The following is a 24170-nucleotide window of genomic DNA, read 5'->3' on the forward strand; positions in this document are numbered from 1 at the left end:
TTGTTACAAAACTGTGTTGTTGATTGATGGACCTTGATCTGACCCATGCACATAGAAGGGCAAAGGAGTGGGGCTATTTTGCTTTATTAGTTTATATAAGATAACCAAATTTCCCTACAAATCATATTACATTTTTTCAAAAAATTGCTAGGGATAAGCATCTTTGACATATTTCTTCAAAAAAAAAAAAAAAATCACAAAAACAGTTTAAAACCATCTAGTATATTACTTGAAAGTAGGTAAATACATTTACTGCTACTTTTATTCTGGCTCCAATCAAATATATTTTTCTTTTCTGATCTTCAGGAAAGTATCATCTCAGTATAGGGGTGTACATTTTACATCTTTTCAATTTTCATCGAAGAACTTAAATGACCCTTGAATCCTAGCAGCTACCGTAACTCCCATCAACTACAAATTTTAGATTGATAATATGTGATTTCATGAATTATTATGCTACTATGCTATCGATAGTATCAAACGATTGATACTATCGAATTTTCAATCGTTAGATGAAAGAATATGTGGTTGGAATGATAATGGTCCCCCAGGGTTGAGTGAGTGGTTGATTAAATAGTATAATCTAACGGGTGGAAATAATCAAAGGATGGATCTAACGATAGAAAACTCGATAGTACAAAGAATTTAGTACTATCAATAGTATAGCAGCGGGACTCTCATTTCATTTGCAATGATACATAATTTTGTGCCATACTACTCGAAGACTCCAAACTTATATGAGCCGGCCCATGGGCCAAATCTGCACTTTTTAGGAACAGTGTATTGGGCCGGGCCATGTGTCTGCATGTGCGTAAGCTCGAAAACCCCTAAAATCTGCAGGTAAATTTACTGAAGCTTAATACAATACAGCTATATTATACCAGGAAGATTATAAAAACTCTTCTTCCACATCATTTCATTGTACAAATTGTGCCGGTTATTTGGCTTATTCATTGTCTTAAATTTAACAAAATATAAAAACCCCCCAAAAAAGGGAAAAAGAGTGAAAAAAAAAGAGAAAATGTCACTATATGCATGGCCCTTTTGGACAAATCATATGTTATCTGCAACGGAGTATTAGGCCCAACAAATTAGGCCTGGTGAGAACCATCACATTATAGGCCTCTATTGGGCTTCATGTGGGCCCATGATCCACCCCCGAATCGATCTCCGTCCCAAACGCAACATAGACCCCTTAAAACCCTTCTCTCTCTCTCTTTCTCTCTCTCTCTCTCTCTCTCTCTCGCTCCCGCCCCCCGTACGCCATCGCCATGAGAGGAGCTCTTCGAGCTCTGAGGCTCGCGACCTCCTCCTCCGCGCCCCTCTCTCGCCCTCGCCCCCGTTCCCTCCTCCCCTCTCGCCTCCTCGCCGCCGCAGCCGCCGACCCCCAACCCGATCTCCCGCCCTCCGCCGCCGCCGACGACGACGACGCCGACGCCCCCTCCGCCGACTTCGATAGCGCCGAGTTCTCCCTCCCCGACGACTCTGGCGCTAGCTCCCGCCGAGCTCCCGTGTGGGACGAGGCCTATCGGGTTCGGGCCGACAGGGTTCTGTTCGGGGAGAGGAATCGCGCGAAGAAGCTGTTGGAGGAGGAGGAGGAGAGGGAGAGGGCGACGAGGCTCGCGAGGGCGCTGCTCGAGGCGGCGCTGGAGCCGCCCGATGACGCGGAGGAGGAGGGGGATATGGTGGTGAAGGAGGAGGATCAGAAGTCGCTCTCCGTCGGAATCATCGGAGCTCCGAATGCCGGGAAATCCTCTCTCACGAATTTCATGGTAAATTTGATTCCTTTATAAGGTCTTGTGATAGAGTTAAATTTATTGGACTTTGTTTGTTATTGTGTGCATTTTATCGAGCACGTAGTGAATAAATTGGCTCTACTTTTTCCCCTTTTTGGGGGTCTATTTGAGAAGTTAATTGCAGTATTGTTCAAATGATACTAAAGTAGAAAGATTAAGCTAAGATTCTTTATTGTATATGTATAATTTTGTGGAGATTCATATAATTTTCTGTGTTTTGTTTGTGTTGTCATGAAGCAGTTGTTCTTCGTTACACATCATGTATGGTGGGTAGCATTATTTCATTTCATTCATTAACATGTTCTTTCGAGTTTATTTACGTTTGATTGGACTTCGCAGCTTCAGTTTGATTGTGGAGTTCATTTAGAAACCCTCCCCAAGTTTGTAGTTCACATAAAGTATCACTTATTTGGAATTTGTAATGCATATTCAATTTCTGAGCTCAAGCAACTTCGACGTTTCTCCAATTGCTTGCGGCCACAAAATTCTTTCTGCACCCACAGTGGCTTTGGATTTCATTTTAAATTTATTGTTGCCTACCATGTAATTATATTTACTTTCTTCTAAAAGTTTGACTTACATATGTTGGTACTGCCTTTTTTCCTGATATTGTTTCCATCACATTCTTCTTGTTCTTTGTCTGTTATTGCAGGTTGGAACAAAAGTTGCTGCTGTCTCAAGGAAAACTAATACAACTACTCGCGAAGTTTTAGGAGTAATGACGAAAGGGGCAACACAAATTGTATGGATTCTTGTCTTGCTTCTTTATGCTTCTGATATTCATGCCACCTAGTTCCACTTGTTGATAAAACGACTTCTCATATATATATTTCTAAACTGATGCGGAAGTAGTATAGAAATGATAGAATATATGTGTATATTCAAAACACAGAGAGAGACGCGCATATATGTGACTTCACTTTCTTGACGTAGGTCTCTTTCTGTTTATAAACAAATAAATAAATAAATCCATTTATTAAACTTTAATTTGGGGTCTCTATGCAATCGGAAGGGTTTGGACTTCGGACTTATTCATGGATAATAGAAAAGTGCAGAAAAGAGATGTAGAAGAGAAAGCATGTGTAGTGTGAGCATATTTGTTTGCATCTTTCCTATAATAATGTTTCAAAGAACTGCTCTATTGAATATGGCTTGGTTTGAAGCATCTCATCTTTTTTTATGTTTTGCTCTTGTAGTTTGGTGAACTAATAGCCTTTTCGACAGTGTTTCTTTGATACCCCAGGTCTCATGATAGGGCATCACGGGTACCCATACAGGACAGATGTTAGAGTTCGCGTAGAAAGTGCTTGGAGCTCAATCGACCTATATGATCTGCTTATAGTCATTTTTGATGTCCATAGGCATCTCACCACGTAAGCTATCAACTTAGCTTCTACTTCTCATGCATGTCTCGGTGAACGGCCAGTGGTTGTTAGACGTCCATCTTATCTTCTGGTAATATAGCTGTTGCTAGATTTGATAATTACAAACATAGTCACTGTAGTTTGACCTTGATTTCCATTTTGCCCTAAAGCTGACCCTGATTTCAATTTCGCGCTCAAAGTTTCAATTTAACAAAGGAAAGCTTAAAAATGATGCTGACCTGTCACCAATTTTAGATGGTAGAATAATAGGATTTAATTATTAAGCAGAAAAAATTTTAGGGATCAAACTGTTAAGTTGAAATTATGAGTATGAAATCGAGATTGAGTTCACACTCCCAGGAGTAAATTTGTACTCAACCCTATATGATTGTTGAAATTCTGCTAACTTAGTTTCCTATACATATAGGTCTGACACAAGGGTGACAAAGTTAATTAAACGACTGGGTGAGGAGGCAAACCCTAAACAAAAGCGCGTTTTATGCATGAACAAGGTGGATCTAATAGAAGATAAAAAGGACTTGCTGAAAGTTGCAAAAGAATTTGAAGATCTTCCTGGATATGAAAGGTACGTAATCGCTTACTATGAACTGGTTTCCATGCTTAAGTTTGTTATTAGTTATTCTCATTTCTCTCTTTGAGACTCTTAGGTATTTCATGATATCTGGACTAAAAGGTTCAGGTGTGAAAGACCTCGTACAGTATCTAATGGACCAGGTATGCCAGCTTCTCTAAGAAAAATTTGTGTTTATTTGTTCTACTTCATCATGAAGAAAATCGAATTTTGTGTTCTGTGTTGTATGAAATAGGCTTTCTGTTTCTTTCTTTTTTTACGTTTACTGTATAGGCAGTCAAAAGACCTTGGGATGAGGAGCCAAGCACCATGACCGAAGAGATACAAAAAAACATAGCTTTAGAGGTTGTCCGCGAAAAGATGCTAGACTATATTCATCAGGTGCTACTTTGTTAAATTTTACCAAAGAACTGTTGTTTCTTTCCTCATGGCAGAAGTTAATCCAATATACCATCTCTATCAGGAAATTCCATACGTGATTGAGCATCGATTAATGGACTGGAAGGAACTAAGGGATGGTTCTCTGAGGGTGGAGCAACACTTCATTACACCAAAACCAAGCCAGAGGCAGATTCTTATTGGAAAGAATGGCTCTAAGATAGGGTATTACTTCTTTCAGTTAACTGCTCATGTAATACGAAACTACTAGCATCTCTCTGAATTTACTGTCAACGTGTGTATGCTGCCTAGGGCGTTTGTCCGGTATCTAGTCTCTGTGGTGTGCTCGTGTATGCATGTTCTTTTTTTTTTTTTAATTGGACTTGTATCGTATGATGCTGATTGCCGCATTAATGGAACAATTTTGTTTTTCTGGCGTACTTACCTTTGTTTAGGAGAATAGGCATTGAGGCCAACCAAGAATTGAGGTCCATATTCAAGAAAGAGGTGCATCTCATTCTGCGAGTTCGAGTTGCTAAGAAGAAGGGTGCTTGAGTTGACGGTGGACATTTCACATGTTGCAGCTGATTTCCATGTAAGTACACAACATCTTGTTTCCACTGTTCGGTTGTTCTTTCTAGTAAATCTTTCGTAATGCTCAATAAGATATGCATATGCAATTTATAGTTTCATAAGTATACAGAGGAATCCTCGGATCATTATAAAATCTCATCTTGCAACTGACAATGATCAACGATTCTTTTGGCCCTGCTGAAGCTACAATGACTTCTCGATGCAACATAAACGGAAGTTTCAATTCATAGCTTATTTTAGCTTTCCATCACATTTTGACCTATCAACTCATTCATTAAACCTCCCCTATGGTTTCTTCCCCTCAATCTGACCTGGAAGTACCACTAATTAAAAATATTGGAGCTAGAAAGAATAAAATATTGAAGCTAGTTGCATAGATGGGACGACAAACCCATGAGTAGAACCCCGAGGTGATCTTGCTGAAGAATGTAGTATAATAAGATGAAAATAACACTGATTGAGTTTGAAAATTCTTGTTCAGACCCATATACGAATTATAAACAGTTGTGTTATTTCAGGGCGATATTGAAGTTGCATTACTGACAATGGGTTTTAACTTGGGTCATTCATGAAAGAACACGGCTTGATACATGAGACCTCTTATTCTTGATCCCTATATATTGGAGGCACCAAAAGGATTGGCTTCAAAGTTACACTCGCAATCAACGGTGCTCCGGTGCAATTTCGGGCTCGCCAAGTGTGCAGGAACGGTGCTTCATATTCGGCTGAAGATTACAAGTTGTGCAATTGTTTTCTATTTTTTCTTTTATACAACATGTTGTAAATTGTATCGGTTCTCTTTGGAGATTCTGCCATTTGTTTGTTGTTTTTCCTTTACCTAGTTTCGCTATGGAGGAATAGCTAGGTGCAGTGACAGGAACATATGAATACTAATAATGTTGTATCAGGTCTTTTTGAAGCCTTTTACTAATTTCGTTGTGCACAACTCAAAAGAGCCGTAATACTCAAAAAAGGTCTAATTACACTTGAGGCCTCATCTCTGCATTTGCCTTTCTTTTTTTGTTTTTCCTCTTGTTTTTTCAGTCAAAACTTCTCGTTAAACTTGTGGTAATAAGATGATTTTAAACTTTGTACATCAACAGTAATCAAGTTTCTTTTATCGGGGTAAAATAAACAGAAACAGCAAATTAAGAATTTCCAATAGTTCTCGAGTTTAAATTAAAAATGCTTCATTTCTCTTTTTCTAGGATATTTCTTGTTCAGAACAAAAAAATGTCAACCAATCGCTTACAATATAAAGCTGGTTAAAAGAGGTGAGTTACTAAGAATCAAGGAAGAAGAACGCAAAAGAAAAAAAGAAAAGAAAAGAAAAAACAGATAGATTGCTATCATACACCACACCAGCAGGACTTGGAATTTCCACAAAAGTTGAGATATAATTTCCCCAAGAAGGAACAGAAAATAAAAGTATTGGAGCTGACAAAAAAGAAAAAGAAACGAAAAGAAAAGAAAAAAGCAGCAGAAGCAAATTATCTTATTATAAAATGAAAAGAAATGTTTCACTAAGAAGCTATTCTCTGAGAAAAAGGCTTTGCTAAACATCAGCGCACACAGGAGGAATTTGAAATTTTATGACTAAATAAAACAGACACTTCCATGGTGGTAAACAAATCGATGCTTCCAAAAGAACCATGAACTTAACAAATGGTCATTAGCTTATTCTAACTAATGAACCAGAACCTCGAATGTTCTTACATCATAATACCCCCATTTTTCTTTCTAATATTACAGTAGCTTCTTCACATAGCATGCAGTATTTTCCCATAAACATCTAACCTAGAGAACTGAAATATGTATCTCAAGAAATTACTACTACATGGAAGAACCGCAAATAGAAAGATGTTAAATTAAATGATGATAATTTATTCCCCCACAAAAAAAGGGGAGTGTACATAAATATCCTTCACTTTATACACCTCAATGAACTAATGAGGAATTCGAATAAAATCACCACTGGTACATCACCTAGACATAGCAACTGATTTAGGAGGGGAAAGAGACCGAACCTCGGGCGCAGAGCTCGGAAACAGCACATTGAGCTTATGCATCAAGATGTCAGCTTTCGACGGTATCTCATTCAGCAAGAACTGCTGCACAATGGGTTTCTTGAACCACTCGAGAACTGAATCCCCTGGCGCCCTTAAGACAACCTTGCTCACCTCAAATGGCGATTCTACCGACTCTAGAACCTGCGCCACAACTATTTTAAGTGTCGGGCCTGTCACTAACTTAATTCGTCGAGGCACGACTCCGTAGTACAGCATCCGCTTCCTAAATCTATGCAGAGTGTGGACAACAGATACCAGCGCCGCCCCCACCGACAAGTTCCTTACGTCCAAAGACCACGCGATGTGCTGATCGAAAACAATGGCTTTTGGGAACAGCTTGTTCTCATAAGCAACTTTCCACACACACCTCGCACGGTTCGTCTGGCCCATGAGCACGAGATAGTTCAAGAGCACATTCACAAAGTACCGAGCCGCGCTCTCCTCTAGTTCGTAATCAATCCCTTGAAAGAATTCTCTCACAAATGATAAGACGGGCTTCTTTCGCTGCTCAGGCCCTGTGAACAGCCCGCACATGAACTCGTGGGCCTTGTGCTTCGACGCACTCAAAATATCCATTATGACTCTTTCATTCTTCTCATCTTGGCACCTTATCAAATGGGCGAGAACCGATGTGTACAGTATCAGATCCACTTTTGCTGCTGACCCAACATAGGTCTCGAGCAATGGTTTTGCCGACTCGTAAAGCCCGGTTTTCATGCAAGATTCAAACAACTGCCTTATTATGAAGTTGTTAGTCCTTATTCCGGCCGAACCCATGAAACGAAGCCACCTCAATGCATGCTCGGTCGACCCCTCTTTAATATAAATCATCAGCATATCGCTCGCGCTCACCTCTACCGCAAAACCAACAGCCTTCATCTCAAGCAGGATCTTTGCAGCCAAATCCAAGAGCTTTTTATTTGCAAGAACCGTCAAAAGTGACGTGAATGTACTCAAACCAGGGCGAACACCTGCATTGGTCATAGAATTGTAAAGCCGCATTGCCTCATCCACTCGGCCTGCAGCTGAGTGCATCTCTATAAGGCAAGAATAAGTTGAAGGAGTAGGGAAAAACCCGGCCTTTTCCATGTCATTAAAGAGCGACGCCGCTACATCCAACCTTCCCGACTTTGCATTCGCCTCTACCATCACGGTATAAAGATTGAAATTTGGGCGAAACCCGATGCTTCTCATCTCATCCCAAAGCTTCATACCAGCATCCAACTTCCCAGCCTTCACCAAAGCCTCCACAATCGAGACATTCATAGCATTCGACGGCTTATACCCTGAACTCTGCATCTCTCTATACAGGCCCATCGCAGCATCGAGCCGCCCGGCCTTGCCCATCGAGTCAACTAGGGCAGAGTAGACCGTAAACGCCGGCCGGTTCTTCTGCTTCATTTCGTCGAACAGGTGGAGTGCCGCTTCTAAACGGCCGGATTTGGCGAGGGCGGGCACCATCAACTCGTAGGTGGTCGAATCGAGGGAGCAGGCACTACCTTTCATGGATTCGTAGATCTCGAAGGCCTTGTAGGGGAGGCCCTTGGTGAGGAAGAGGGTGATGAGGGAGTTGAAGGTGAGGGTTTCAAAGCTGGCGAAGCCGAGGTCGCGGAGCTTCTTGAAGCAGCAGTAGGAGAGCTCGAGGAGGGCGGCGTGGGATAGGGTTTGGAGGGCGAGGTTGAGGGAGGGGGCGAAGGAGGCGAGGAGCAGGGGGTCGGCGGCGGCGAGGTCGAGCATGTCGTCGAAGAGGGAGACGACGTCGTCGGCGTGTTCGGAGGGGGAGGGGGAGGAGGCGAGGCGGCGGAGGACTAGGGCGTAGACGGAGGGGTCGGGGGGGAGAACCAGGGTTGGCGACGCGCCCAGCGGAAGAGGAGAGGGCGGGGACGGGTCGGGAGGGAGATGGGGAGGGAGGAGAGGGAGAGGGAGAGGAGGGAGGGGTCGGGGGAATGGGAGGGAGTCGAGGAGGAGGTCGAGGAGGTCCCAGCGGTGGCGGAGGGCGAGGAGGCGAGAGCGCCGCGGCGCGGCGGCGCGGGGGAGGGGGCGGCGACGGCGCCCGGAGAGAACGTGCGAGTCGAGCCCCGGGGCGGCGGGGCGGGCGCCGGGGCCCGAGGAGAGCACGGCGCCGGACTCGTCCAGATACTCGATCTCCTCCGTCCACTCGCCGGCGCCGGAGGAGTCGCCGTAGGAGGAGAAGGGTTTAGGGTTTAGGGTTTTATTAGGACAGGAGGAAAAAAGGGGGATTGGGAGAGGGGTTCGGGAGAGTTTGAGGTATCGTAGGCGGAGGATCATCGTATTGAGCTTTTGGTGAGAGGGAAGAGAGAGCGAGGGGTTTTAGAGTGACGAAGAGATACGCGCTCTGAATTAAGATTTAGGACGTAGTTAAGAGTAGAATGGAGGGATCGACTTGTATGTCTCACTAGACTCGAGCAAATGTGGTCCGACCCATTTAACGCACCCGAAACTTTTTATACATTGAGTCAGGTCTAATCCGGTTCTCTGGTTCAGGATCGGGGATTATAGGCGTGTTTGGTTCAACGATCGAAGCTCTAAACGCAATAGATCAGCGACTCCGACCCTATGTAGATCTCTGAATTCGAACTGCAATTTAGTAGCAACTTTTGTTGTAGTTGTGAGTTCCACTTCCCACTTTTCCCCATACACACCTCATCTTCGGCTCGTATGTTCCTTTAGCCGAATCAACATAATTCAGATTTTGATTCTGTTATTATTAATACCTGCTTGATCCAATATGGGCGAATTATTTTAGATAGATATTGGGCTTTTTTTTTGGGCTGGAGAAGAAGTTAGCTTCGGTTGGATCTCCTATCGGTTCTAAACTCCACTGCTATTTCATCTGGAATAACTTTAAAACAGACAAGCTAGTTTTGTGAACACTCGAATGGATACTTGGTAATTGTTATTGCGTAGAATTAATTTTCCATAATGAACTAGAGAAAAGCGAGAATTTGATGAGCTGCATTTTCTCGAATTCATTGATAAAGTGATAAAACTCATTATGCAAGCTAAAAACGGATACTCGGAGATTAAAAGGAACTAAATGCTAAACAGGTAACTCGCAGTAATATTTAAGCTAGGAGAAAGGGAGGCACAGTGATTTCGCTACAAGATACCATAGTCACAACGATTACACCAACCTTTTAACTACAAAACAGTGAAACACACAACACAAACATTACCACGTTATCTCACCAAAACAAAAGCTCCAAAGTTAAAAGTAATAGGAAGGCTCGCTCCCGACGTAACTAAGAAATTAAGTCTACTAGATTTCCTCACAACTGCAAACCATTTATTTAAATCCTTTTAGGCAGCATTCAGGCTATTCGCTATGTCGATGACGAATCGGTATCGAACATCGGCCTTGACGAGCCGCTCAATGGCCGTGTTCACGTAATCCGCGCTGATGAGCTCGATGTCGGCTGTCACGCCGTGTTTCCCGGCAAAGTCCAGCATCTCTTGGGTGTCCTTAATCCCACCAATGCAGCTTCCCGCCAAGTTCTTTCCACCTAGTTTCACATAAAAGATGGTTATTATTGCATAAAAGCCCCCCAAAAATGTTGTAATTATCACCTTGACCCCTGAAATTTTACACTAAAATAATAATTTATGTAACTAGAGACGACTGTGAGAATTACAATATTTGTAGGGGGGTTCGAGCATTTTAGCACATAGCATAATTTGCCCCTTATACAAATAATAAGGGAGTTAATCCTGATACTAACCCATGATCAATGAGAACGCAGGTATCTCCAGGGGCTTCTCAGGTAAGCCCACCATGATCATCTTCCCAGTGGCTTTAAGTAGAGCCAAGAGAGGCGGGATGGAGTGAGGAGCAGAAACAGTGTCGATGATACCATCCATGGTGCCCATTGCAGCCTGGGAAGCAGAAAAAAAGAATCATGTTCGGAGATAATATTTCCGAAATTTGCGAGTTCTTGTGTTCCATTAATCATATGATCAAAAAATAAGGAGAGAAAGAAACGAGGAACACTATCTGTTTACGTATTCCAGAATTCAAGTAAAAATTGTATAGTTTAGTTTGAAAAGAGATACATCTTTAATAGGCATAGCATTCATATGTATTATCTGCGAGTACATGAATGCACAGGTTTACTCTACTAGCTATGATAAAAATTAGAAATGAAGTGAACGGACTACATACCTGCATCTGTTCAGGATTTTTACTGATCAAGAAAGCATCAGCTCCCAACCGTTCTATTGCCTCCTTCTCCTTGCTTGCCGAAGTGCTGATCACCGTCACCTTCAATCCAAACGCCTTGCCAAACTTCACTGCCACATGGCCCAGCCCGCCAAGCCCGACCACCCCGAGGTGCTTCCCAGGCTCATTTAGCCCATGATACTTCATCGGGCTATAAACAGTAATGCCCGCACACAAAAGTGGCGCGCCCTTGTCAAGAGGGAGGTTTTCAGGAAATTTAATAACAAATTTCTCGTTGACGACGATCATGTTCGAATATCCACCATAGGTAACGGATCCGTCTTTATCAATGGAGTTGTAGGTCAGGATCATGCCAGGGCAGTAGTTCTCGAAACCTTGGTTGCAGTTGTTGCAGGATTGGCATGAATTCACCATGCAGCCCACGCCAACCTTGTCGCCGACTTTGTACTTCTGGACCTTGCTTCCTACTTCGGTGACCAGACCAGCGATTTCATGCCTAAAATTATAAAGAGTAGAATCGTGACGGTAATGCATGATAATTGCATGTTTTGCCTGAATTTTCGAATAGCCTTTTCTACATACAAAGCAGAAATCAAATGTTGGCAAGCAAAAATTCCTGGAGTAGCAGGAATGCTGATTTGAAATCTTCTGCTTCTAGCAAGAGCTTACTCAGACAACAATTTTTATAGAGGCTCCACTCAGGTTTATGCTATACCCCTAAAGACCCACAACAGTTAGGAGAAAAGAATAACATAGTGAACAGAAAAGAATCGGACAATTTATTTTTCTTGACTTCCAAATTTCCAATTATTTAAAAAACACACCCTTTTGAACAAGAATCTAATGAAGCAACATTCTATAGAACTTAATATTCTTTGGACTTTGAAGATGACCAATGACTGTAATTGACCGAATGGCCGGAGTCCTTCATAAACATCTAACTAGCATCACTTCTAGAATTCAGTGTTAAGAATAGTGTTCATAATTGGTACATACCCAGCCACAATTGGGTAAATGGTGTTTCGCCATTCGTTCTTTATGCTGTGAAGGTCCGAATGGCAGATCCCACAGAAGAGTATCTTTATGGTCACATCATTTTCGCCATTGTTTCTGTAAAATAGTGAAAAGCAAATATTACAAGTTATTCATGGACATAATAAGGGAACGATTAAAAAATCATTAGTTCTTTGACACATTATAACTTTGAAAGAGAAAAATGTCAGGCGCACAAGCATTTTACACAGTAAATCACTATATATTTATAGATTTAATTATTCCCGAGCACATATTTCTCATGAAAAACCAGAAAGTCTGAGCAATAGGTCTTCGAAAGGCAGGATTTGGACAAAAAAATTATATTATAAAGTTATTATAAAGTGATAATTAACCTTGAAGGCATTTAAAATCCTACTCACCAATTCAATATCTAAGACCAATTAGAATTAAAAGTAAGTTCTTCAGGTTTTGCTTCTTTTCTCCTAAGAACCAAAGTATCAATAGATACAAATGCTAACACCCAGTTGCATCTGTAGCTATTAAATTTCTGACCTATAAAAGGCCAATTTTACAACAACCCTTGGTTGTTGAATAATAACTACAAACTGACTGAGTCAGGATGCACTGACATTGCAATCAAGAAAGATAACGCAGATAACACGAGAAACAGGGAATGATTTCCTATAAAAATATTCAATCCAATGTTCACAATAAATTGTATTAGTTGAGTATTTATTATCACATGGTGTTTGCTACTCCTGGATATATGCATGAATTATTGCAAAACTTATTCCTTTTGCATATTGACTGTAGATTATGCAAATAAGCAGAAGCAATTAATGGCAGCAAGACTTGTGAAAGTGCAAGAAGTTCATGCAGATGTTGGTGTTAATTTCCCATTACAGGTACAACATCAAAACTATAGCAATCAAGGCTTGCTTGCTTACTTTCTCAGATCATGATAAAAAGAATCATTAAAAAAGGTATGAAAAATTTAAACATCTAGTCAAGCAAAGCATAACATAGAATATAGTAAAGGTCAATAGCTTTGCCGACCGTCCTAGCTCAAGTGGCAAAGGGATTTGATGGTTTGACACTTAATTAAAAAAAATGGCTCAACAAGATATCCATCCAAGCATTTGTTGCACTAGCCAGAAGAGAGAGAAAAAAAATTATGAATTAGTTGCCCACTTTCCCCCCCAGCTAACGCTATATGCAATAAATGATTCTACGCTGCAAAGCAAGTAAGGCAGTAGTTGCTCTTGCTTCTAAACGTACTATTCCGATAAATATGAACATACAAAACAAAGATGTCATATGTCATACTAAAGTGACCTTGCTTTCTTTCTTCCGTATTTAACGCTGCTTTTCTCGTTGCCAACAAAATTATTTAATGTCCCTAAAAAGTTGCAACTTTTCTCATCATTCATTATTGCTAGTCTGCTAGTAACAGGACTATCAGTGCCCATATTTCTAGTCTGCTTAAGAAAACTATCAAATTGTTGAATTGGAAAGGTGTTTTTTTTATATTTATTTTTCAGTTTAATTTTATCTTTTCCGGAGATTTATTTATATTTGTAAGTAGATAAAAAAAATAACACAAAGAGCCGAACCATCTCTTTTATTTTTTTTCCTTTTAGTCCAGTGTACTCGCCCCAAATTAATGTGGCTTCACCAGTAGTGTAGAATTTTAAATACCATAAAGTCTCAATTATACAAAAAGTAAAAACAATTACAATGGTCCCCATTCTCAAAATAATAATAATAATAATAATAATAATAATAAATACAATGGTCCTCAGACCTCACATGGTACCTCACATGATAATGATAACATATATCAACTACTGAATCAGATACCGATCGTCTCTAGAGCAAATGGCAAAATACTTGATAGTTGATATCCGAGATCCCAAGTTCGAATCCTAATTGATTCACATTTTCAGCTAAGTTTATTTCTAAATAAAATAAACGAAGTGGGTAGCGTGCTACCTATCTCTTAATAAAATAAAAAAAAAACCCATTGTACCAGATTAGGCCCACTCAGTAACATGGGTACCAGATTAGGCCCACTCAGTAACATTAAAATATTTTACTAAGTTACAACGATAGTAAACAGAAGAAAAAAATAGACGAGTTAGACATTTGCGTTGAATCATACGAGACAGTAGCTTGGCGAACAGGTACATCATCAGTCAACTAATAAAATATGCAAATAATCGAATCCCGAACTATCCTTTAAAAGGTCACTTAATTACTAAGTATTAAACTACTACAAGCGTTCAAGGTGGGCCCTACAAGCGTTAAAGGTAGGCCCGCCCGTTCTGCATGCAGAGCTAGGAAATTTTAAATGAATGGGAAAAGTACATGATTAGCACCCTAATCTTTATCCAGTGTTCAATCAAAGCCTCTTTTTTTAATAACTATACAAATATGGTGCCCGATATTGCAATCCTACATTGATGCTGATGTAGCAATAACTATACAAATTAATAATCGTTTTGATAGACCGACCGTCCCTAAAGCAAGTGGCAAAAGACTTGGTGGTTGTAACCGAAGTCACCATCTCCTCAAGGTACGGTGTTTCCAATTTTGAAACGATTTTGGCATTTTTTTTTTTTTAATTTGTGGGCTTTCGGTTTCTAAGCTTTTAATGCCCCCGCATTACTGAATTTTCCAGTTAATTTGTGTTTATTTTTCTAATTTTATCAAAATCTAGCAGAAAAATTTTGTTCTTCAGTTTAGTAACTCAGATTTGCTTCTGTAATCAGTTGTAAAAATTGTTGCTTTTTGTTGCCACTTTGACGAGAGAGAAAAAAAAAATGGCATCTTTATCCTTTTGACTTGAAGGGTTACTGTAGTTTCTAAGTAATCTCTGGATCTGCTACAGGACTCAATTTGAGAGAGCAAATTTTCTATGAGTATATGGTATTCTACTTCAAATTTTCATGGTAATTGTTATGGGTGCAGTGATGCAGATCATAACAAGCTATCTAAGTTCATTAGGCTTCGAACTATAAATTTTCTAATCAAATTTTTAATCAATTGCACTAGATGGATGGGAACAAAACACACATCCTAAGGCTCCGTTTAGTTCGGAAATTAATAAGAACTAGTTATATCGGGAATAGATATAAGTATGAATTTTTGTAAGAACAAGAATATTTTTTTATTTGGATGAAATTGTGAGTATAAACTGAAACTAGAAAAATTGTGTTTAGATGGTTATTGGGAATAAGAGAAATAGTTGGTGGTTATAAATAAAAAATAATGATATTACCCATATAATTAAATTTAAATTTTTAAAATTTAAAATTTAAAATTTAAAATTTAAATATTCAAATTTTTAAATTGAAAATTNTTTAAGTTTTAAATTTAAGACCAAATTTAAATTTGAAATATATAAAATATCAAATTTAAAATTTAAAAATTTCTAATAACAAATCTAAAATTTAAATTTTAAATTTTATAATTTATAATTTTAAATTTTAATTTTAAAATTACAAAATTTAAATTTTAAATTTTTAAAATAAAACTCTCTCTGTCTACCCAGTGGGTGGGAACAAGCTTGTTCCTTGGTGGGAACTATTGTTCCCACCCCTTACCGGGTTATATCAGGTATAACCCGGTAAGGAGTGGGAACAATAGTTTTCACCAATTTTTTTTTTTTTTATTTGGGTATAAAGGGTGATAACCCTCTTATCCCCCTTCATACCCGATCCAAACAGGTCTAAAAGTAAAAGGATGGAGGGATTAGGGGTTTGTATTTGCTAAAAACAAAGAAAAGGTAGTATGAACAGGACCACCAAAAAAAACTTTGGACAGAAGAAACTTCTGGGCCCCACAAATGCTCTCGCTCCCAGAAAACTCCAGAGGCTGGTCGTTGTGACTTGCGAGAGGTAAGACCGTAAAAGTTACGAGTGAGGTGGTGCGCGCGCCAAAAAGCGCACCCCAAAATAATAATATGACAAAAATGAATAAACATAATAATAATAAGTGACCATACGTCTTTCTCACTTGCAAAATTAAATCGATCGAACGAATGTCACAATATATATATATATATATATATATATATATATAGAGAGAGAGAGAGAGAGAGTAGGGCTAGAATATTTTTACAAGTATCAACTAAGTGATACTTGTGTATTTTTAACCATTGGATCTACTTTTTGATTACTAATAGCCTTTAAAGTCAAACATATTCCACCTACCACACCTACCACCATCATCTCAACCTCACATCTCTCCATCCAAGGGCTAAAAACACACAGTATTTACCCCATAATACTTTTACAAGTATTCTAGTCTACTATATAATATATATATATATAATATATATAATATATATATATATATATATATAATATAAGATGAGCTACTATGCTATCGGAAGCACGGAGCCTTCGTGCTTCACTCATTTTCGATGTTGCGACTTTCGAATCGTCGATCGGCTCCGTTAAACTTGATCTAGAGTATTTGAAGTACCTAGAAAATAAATTTTTTATTTTTCGATATCATTTGCCTAGTGATCGAATGGCTCAAATAACAAATTTCAATGGTCGTAGTGAGCCGTTTTGCAAGTTTAACGGTGTAGAAATATCCAAATCACGTGAAATTTTGATAGAAAATTCTTTATACTATATAAAACAAGATCAATATCTTTGATTTAAAATTTTAATGTCATATTATCACATTTTGTAAGATTTTTATTTTCAGCCGTTGATTTTAAGCTCCTTCGTTCACTAGGCAAATGATATCGAAAAATAATAAAATTTATTTTCTAGGTACTTCAAATACTCTAGATCAAGTTTAACGGAGTCGATCGACGATTCGAAAGTCGCAACATCGAAAATGAGCTGGAAGCACGGAAGGCTCCGTGCTTCCGATAGCATAGTAGCCTCGCTCTATATATATATATATCTACGTATTATAGAAACATATAGATCTGGTGGTTTTTTGCTCGACGAATAAAAAAAAAATCTGTGAATAGACAATGGATGGAATTTTTCCTCAACGTGTTAGTCACTAAAAAGGCAAGAGAAATTGTAGGAAGAAGATGGCGACCTAATAATACAAAGGAACAACGGAAACAAAGATACATCTATAGATCGAAGAATATTAAAATATAACTCGAAAATAAAATGGACTAAATTAAATCGAAACCCAAAATAAGCAGCAAATTTCTAGTCGATATGCCAAAAATAAAAAAGAAAAAAAAACTAAAGCGTAATCTGTAGAGAGAGAGAGAGAGAGAGAGAGAGAGCGAGCAAGAGATCAAAAGATCTAAACATACCTATAGACCGAGCCATATTACAAAACGAAATGTACAAAAACAAATGAGAATGTTTTTTTTATATACTGGAAATCAAGGAGAGCAGGTCAATAACTACTGAAAAATATACTCAAAACGAACGAAAAAAGCCGGGAAAAAAAAGAGAAAACACAAATAAAAGTAGGACAGAAAGAAAACACGGAAGCAGCTAGAAATTAAAACACATATAGATCGAGCGATCATTCCATCAGTAAATAGGTCTACACACACATCGATCGATTGATCAATAGCAAAATCTGCACACATATCGATCGATCATTCGATCAATAAATAAATCTGCACATACACACATCGATCGATTGATCAATACCAAAATCTACACGCACGCACACACACATCGATCGATCGATCGATAGAAAAATCCACACACACACACACAAAGAGAGAGAGAGAGAGAGAGAGACCTGCGAGAGAAGGCGAAAGGAGAGAGGTGGCCGGAGGAGTCGGTGGCCGCCAAGCCGAAGGCCTTGCGGGAGTGCTCCTCCGCGGGCGAAAGCTTCTCCCCGTTCTCCGTCGACGGCGCCATTGATGCTCCTTCGCGAGATCGCTCGAGAGATCGCGAGAGAGAGAGAGAGAGAGAGAGAGAGAGAGAGGAGATGCGAATGAGGGAATCGTGAAACACTGGGAAAGAGCGTACGCTCGGGGCCGTTGCATTTATAGCGGGGCTCGGGGTGGGGTGGGGTGGGGTCGGGCAGAGCGAAAAGGCGTGGCGAGCTCAGAAGAGTGTAGTAGCCACAAGCCCTCCTTGCTGACGTCACCAGTGACATTTTGCGTTTACGTCCCTCGTGTTCGAATTACGGACCAAATTAATTGGGTTAAGAAAAATGCTACATGTACGTTCCTCGTATCAATTACAAATTAATATAGACGATGATAAAAAGACTATGGTGTATGACTCATACATCTATATCTGTATTATTAGTCTTACAAATAGAGCCTTGCTCTTACATTTAATGCACTATTCATAATTCACAACCTAATAAGTTTTACGTACGGTTGGTAGCCGAAATCTCTAATCTCTGACCTGATCAAAGATCCTCCTCGAGGAGCGCGTCAGGATGCGAAACGACTGTGAATAGTGATCCTCGAAGTTTGCGCCCTTCGATTGATCAAGCGATTCAGCTAACGAGAGAACGGGTCAGCCAAATTCGAAACCTTTACAGCAAATTCGGTTCAGCTAGATGAGCCGAATGAACAAAAGAAGTCAGAATTTCAGCCAATGAATGAGCCGAATAGCTAATACAGCACATGAACTGGTCGGCCTGAAGAGCCGAACACTGCCTTCTATTGAAAGAGAACGGAGAAAGTACAGGAAAGAGGGTTTTAGTCTACAGCGGAGTGATGCCCAAAGGGCAGACAGACTCCAGAATGCTAAGTTACAGGAACTACTCCTAGGGAAAGCAGTAAATGCGAGAAAGAAAGATGCAGGAAAAATAAGGTTGGTCTTTTATGCGCAGAGGTCAAGACCCTTTTTTCAGGATACTATATGCCTATTTATAGAGTTGTCCCTGCGCTGGTTATTGCCCTCGCACAATCAGCCACTATCTCCTGGTTTGTAGGACCACCTTCGGCCGATCGGAACCGCTCGTAACAGCTTGCGGTTGCTATAACTCCTTGATCCAGCGCAGCTCATGTATCTTCTAGTGCGTCTGATGTACTCCCGGTCCACCGTCTTAACCATATCATGGATATGGACCCGGCGTGCCAGCTGTTCGTGCCGAATTGGCTTAACTCCTACATTTTAATTTTGGGATAATTTCATTAATACCCCTCTGAAAAATCATAATTTCATGAATAACCCTCCAAACTAAAAAATATCATCAATATCCCTCTTAAAACCAAAAATGTTCACAGATACCCTTTTAGATTAACTTTCCGTCAAGTGGTCATCCAATATTTTATAAATACCAATTTTACCCCTAGCAACAATTTAAACATATAATATTTAAGATTAATTATATGATCAATTTTTAACATTTGAATCACATAATAATTTAACATTATTTCTAAAATATTACAATTAAAGATCTATAGTCTATTAAGTGTGATAGTTAAATCTCATTATGATTTTTCGCTTTTAAATTATACATAGTTATAATGCAATTTGTCTATAGTAGAATTCAACATTAACTATTTAAAGATTTATTTTTAAAAATTTTATTTAAATAACTCACATATCTCATGCTAAAAATATTTTGATATCAAAATTCTCTATATTAGAGTATTACTTATATGATCTGCTCAAACAAAAATTTTTTAATTAAAAATTTATTATTAACAATAAAGTAAAATTTTATGAAAACTCTCTCATCTATAGTCCACTTCGACATGATCCTAACTTGGAAAAGCGTGAAATTTGATTTTCAGATAGTTTAAATGGTTTATATCATGTTTAATGATGCCGATTGTCAATTTGAAAGTCCTATCATTGAAAATAAATCGTAGTAAATCAAGCTGTACTACCGATAGTATTATAACAAAACTCTCTCTATATATACCCTCTCAACATAAGTGTTTTTTTTTTAAATTTTAGCAATTGAGTGTTTTATCCCAATAAAATTAAAAATATTATCAATTTCATGTGAGGGATCTCAATTAAATTTTTTTTAACTAAGTAAAGTCAAAATAAAGAAAAACTGATAATTCAAGGTCTCTTAATGTTAAAAAATAAAACTTGAAGCAGTCTAGTTCAAAATGATCTATAGGTGAGGGATTTCTTTATTTTTTACCCACTAATAGTTAGTGTTAGAGATGTTATTTTTAAAATTTAGAAGGGTACTTATGAAATTGCCCCTTAATTATTTGCTATCAAAATAACACCTAACCCTTTTAGAGCTAAATTAGTCATTTTGTAACTCAATTTTTATTTAACTAAACTTTAACTATGGTTATAGCAACAGTCGTTAAAAGGAAAGGTAATTGTGAAAATATTTTGCATTTGAAGGGGTTTATATGATATTTTTAACTTTATAGAGATATCTACGATATTTACATATTTGAGAGGGGTAGTGGTGAAATTGACCCTTAAATTTTAGTCTTCGATCTACATATTATTTTCTTTCATTTCAATTAGATTCTAATAGTTCAATTCAAATAAATTTTTGCCTCCTCTTATAAATTGCAATCGTAATTAGAAAGCTACTGACCAATTCAAGCATTAATTATTTTTAATTTTTTAAACAGTTTGATAATACTTTTGTTGATGTCAAGTATACCAGGTCAAGATACTTCATATATAGAAGGCAATAGCCATCGTACGTAAGGTCTAAGTGATTGATTATAGGCGTATAAAAAAGTATTGGCGTGATAAAATTAGGCTTCACGTGAAGTGGAGAAAGAGATCGGGGAACCAAAGTTGAATCAAAATTAAAAATATATATATATATATATATTTTTAAATATATATTTTTTGAATCAAAATTAAAAAAAATTCAGATAAAAGTTGGAACCAATGGTACAGTTAATCCAAACTACTTTCTTATTCATGGACGAGAATCTCAAGAAAGAAAAAAAACAATTTCAATTTTGAATGTTTGTTGTATTTTGTTTTGTGTTGTCTTTTTTTTTTTTTTGGTTAATTTTGTAAGTTTCTACGAATAAAATTTGCAGATTAAGTACCTGGATGATTGGGTGCGAATATATGGTGCTTTAATTGCAGATTAAGTACCTGGAATTTAGTAGACCTAATGCAAAGTATCCAACTTCAGCGTATAAATGTGAAATTGAATTATAGAAATCCTGAAAACGACAAAATGAAATATTCACAACTAAAATTATTTTGGTAATAAAATTTAGACTTCCCACTATTAATATATAATAATAAAAAGTGGGATTATATTTTTATATTTATTTATTTATCTTATAATTATTATTTTAAGAGGACTCAAATGATCCTTCTCCGTAATTTCACAACTTAGGCATAGCATAGCGTTGTACTTTTCCCATCGATGAGAGATAATCGAAGTTGTTGCTGATGCAAGCAATAACGCAATACATATATATATATATATAATCGAAGTTGTTGCTGATGCAAGCAATAACGCAATATATATATATATATATATATAATCGAAGTTGTTGCGGATGCAAGCAATAAACGCAATATATATTATATTATACATATTTGATTAGTTTGAGGACATAATTTATTTTATATTATTCATTCATTTAGCTACAAGTGATCAATTACCAATATTAATTTTACGTGAAGCTTCTCTCATTCGATGTCTAATGGAAGAGCTTAGAAGCTCTCCATCTCAACCTACGATTGGCGCATAACTACAAAAACTCTTTTATTTTATATCCCTTTTATAAAATTTGGAGCAATTGGTTCTTTACACTGTAATATCAATATTTTATCTTAATTAAGACTCAAATAAACTCACTCCAGTATCAACAAAACAGTAATTTAGCTTTTCAGTGCACTTCTCAAGTTTAAACCGATAAAATCTACAATGAAATGTTATTATGCATGTTGCATGATATGAACTCGAGACTTACAACACATAACAACCAAACTTTTTGCGTGAATAATTTAGTACAAGTACATAGGACTAAATAAAATTACACGCGAGGATTGGATGGGAGCGTGGAACTGAACGGTTCATTTTGGGCTCTCTCCATTCTAGTCCAAAACAAGAGTCACATCAGAGATGTGTGCGTCTGCATTGCACCACCGTGCGTGTACGACACAAAAGCTAGCTCACGCCGTGTCCGTGTGTAACTTGAATTTTTCTATGTTTGATTTGAAGATCAAAACTAAATTTAGTTTTATTTGGATTCGAATTCAGAACTCATAACATGCACGTCAGGTGTTTTCATGAGATAGGTATCTCATAATATCATTACGAGCAATGCTTCAATACTCCATTGTAATCTTAGCCGTTTATTTTTAATCAATGAAGGGTTAAGATTTATGCATAAAAAAAGATGACCTGCTATTGCACAAGAAGTATCAGTCACCAGGTATGTGATGTAGAAATTTTTTTGAAAAAAAAAGAGTTAATATTAAAAAATTAAATAATTAATATTGAAAAGTTTTGCATACTACCCTTAAATCATGGAGAGAATAAATTTTTAATTAAATTGTCCATTTTTAAAGCCGATTTTAATAATAATTTATGATCGCATTTGAGTCATAAATTTAGTAATTTATAATTTAAAATTAATTTTCAAACATCGAAACTTTATGTTTAAATAGTTAACAAAATTTATTTTTTAAGTATAATATAAATTAAATCTAAATTTATAATTTAAATTTGATCAATATTTTTGAAATTTAATGCTGTTTTTCAATATTGAATTAACAATTTCAACTTACTTTAAAATGTAGAAATCTTTTATTTAAATAAATAATAAAAGTTTATAAATACACTATAACTTAAATTACAATTTTAAAGATAGTAACATTAATTTTTGAACTTTCATGTTAGTTTAATATTGAATTGATAATTTGAATTGAAATGTTTACTCGTTTAAATATAAATTTTTCTTTCTAAAATTTAAATTTAATTTATACAATTATAAATACAAAGTTTAAACTCAAGTTAAATTTTAAATTCGAATTTATGAAGATTTATCACTTATGAAATTAGCCATTATCTAAGTTGGTAAGTAACAAAATTAAATTAGGAAATGAAGATTTGTTGGATATTATCAAATTTGGTAATTAGCTAATTGCATAGTTTCAAATATTATCTTTATGATTGATTAGTAACCTGTTGAGCAGGTTATTATTGTGTAAAAGTCAATCTTAACCTCAAAAATTGGATGGTCAGATTTAAATTGGCCGGTGTATAGAAGTATTTCTCTATTATTACATGTCTTTATTTATTGTACTAACATCATAAAAAATTTTGTTGGAGGATAATTTTATAAGGTACATGATCACAAACCAACTAAAAATACATTCTAATATACCGACTTTTTCTAGCGCAAGTGGCAAAAGACTTGATAATTGGTATTTGAAATTCCAAGTTCGAATTCTAATTAATTCACATTTTCAGCTAAGTTTATTCTTAAATGAATAAACGAAACGGATAGCATGCTATCCATCTCTCAAAAATAAACATTCTAATATATATAAAAAAAAAGGTGATGTTCATTTAATGCAATAAAAAAACATTCTAACCGTGCAATAAAAAACATTCTAATATAGAAAAAAAAAAGGTGAGGTTCATTTCATGTAATGGAGATATACAAATTTTCTCTATTACGGAGAATATGAAATTCAAGACATTAAGGATGCATTTGGTTCGCACTGTCTTTTTAAGATTTTCGGTAATTCAATTCAATAGGAATAAGAAAAAATGACGGTGTTTAGTTAAACGTACTAAATAATCTAACTAGTGATCGACTTGAAAATGTGATTCATCCCAAAGTACTAAGCTCATTATCTTGATGAAGGATATGTATCCTTATATTAATATATTAGTAATCATAATGTATCTAATATTTTTCTTTATTGCTATCTGTCGACTAGTTGGTATTATTTTCTTTTACTCTCTAACCTTATATCTCTTTCTAAATTTTAACTCATTTTCTCTAAGTTAAACTCTCTTTACCCCTTTTTTTTTTCCTAAAATTTCAACTCTCTTACTCTCTCTCTTTTTCTTTAATTATGCTCTCTCTCCGACATGTGTTCTCTCTCTTTTTTTAAAAAAAAGATGATGAATTTTTGATAGCATTATTTAAAATTAATTAACGAAACAATACATTAATTGTATATTTTTCGTAATCTAAAATTAATAATATGACTAAATAATATTAATTACCGTGCGAACCAAATACCGAAATGTCACTTTCTTAGTAATAGGATGAGTAGGAATAAGATTCTTTGATATTTTTTT

At 36.9% G+C, this 24170-nt stretch overlaps 3 protein-coding genes across 4 annotated transcripts; 1 reads left to right on the forward strand and 2 right to left on the reverse strand.

Annotated features, from left to right (window-relative positions):
* LOC109720140 (GTP-binding protein ERG) lies at window positions 1228–5677 on the forward strand. 2 transcript variants are annotated; one of them, XM_020247033.1, is made up of 9 exons: window positions 1228–1772; window positions 2449–2538; window positions 3021–3169; window positions 3588–3746; window positions 3829–3895; window positions 4026–4133; window positions 4216–4355; window positions 4586–4725; window positions 5229–5677. In XM_020247033.1, exons 1-8 carry the CDS (start codon window positions 1272–1274, stop codon window positions 4683–4685), a joined length of 1314 nt encoding a protein of 437 aa, XP_020102622.1. In that variant the 5' UTR covers window positions 1228–1271; the 3' UTR covers window positions 4686–4725; window positions 5229–5677. The 2 variants fall into 2 exon arrangements, with proteins under 2 accessions (XP_020102622.1, XP_020102623.1); XM_020247034.1 differs by having other exon boundaries at window positions 1229–1772; window positions 5243–5677.
* On the reverse strand, window positions 6364–9166 carry LOC109720139 (pentatricopeptide repeat-containing protein At1g79490, mitochondrial). Its single transcript, XM_020247031.1, is given in 3 exon segments — window positions 6364–8629; window positions 8632–8776; window positions 8778–9166. Coding segments are annotated over 3 exon segments (2373 nt in total). The 5' UTR covers window positions 9083–9166; the 3' UTR covers window positions 6364–6706.
* Window positions 9849–17954, reverse strand: LOC109720141 (probable cinnamyl alcohol dehydrogenase 5). Its single transcript, XM_020247035.1, has 5 exons — window positions 17727–17954; window positions 11988–12101; window positions 10974–11487; window positions 10534–10687; window positions 9849–10317 (listed from the first exon to the last, which is right to left on the reverse strand). The coding sequence occupies exons 1-5, from the start codon at window positions 17846–17848 to the stop codon at window positions 10115–10117; spliced, it is 1107 nt and encodes a 368-aa protein (XP_020102624.1). The 5' UTR covers window positions 17849–17954; the 3' UTR covers window positions 9849–10114.

Source organism: Ananas comosus, linkage group 14 (assembly GCF_001540865.1).
Source record: "Ananas comosus cultivar F153 linkage group 14, ASM154086v1, whole genome shotgun sequence".
In the NCBI taxonomy this organism is placed as follows: Eukaryota; Viridiplantae; Streptophyta; class Magnoliopsida; order Poales; family Bromeliaceae; genus Ananas; species Ananas comosus.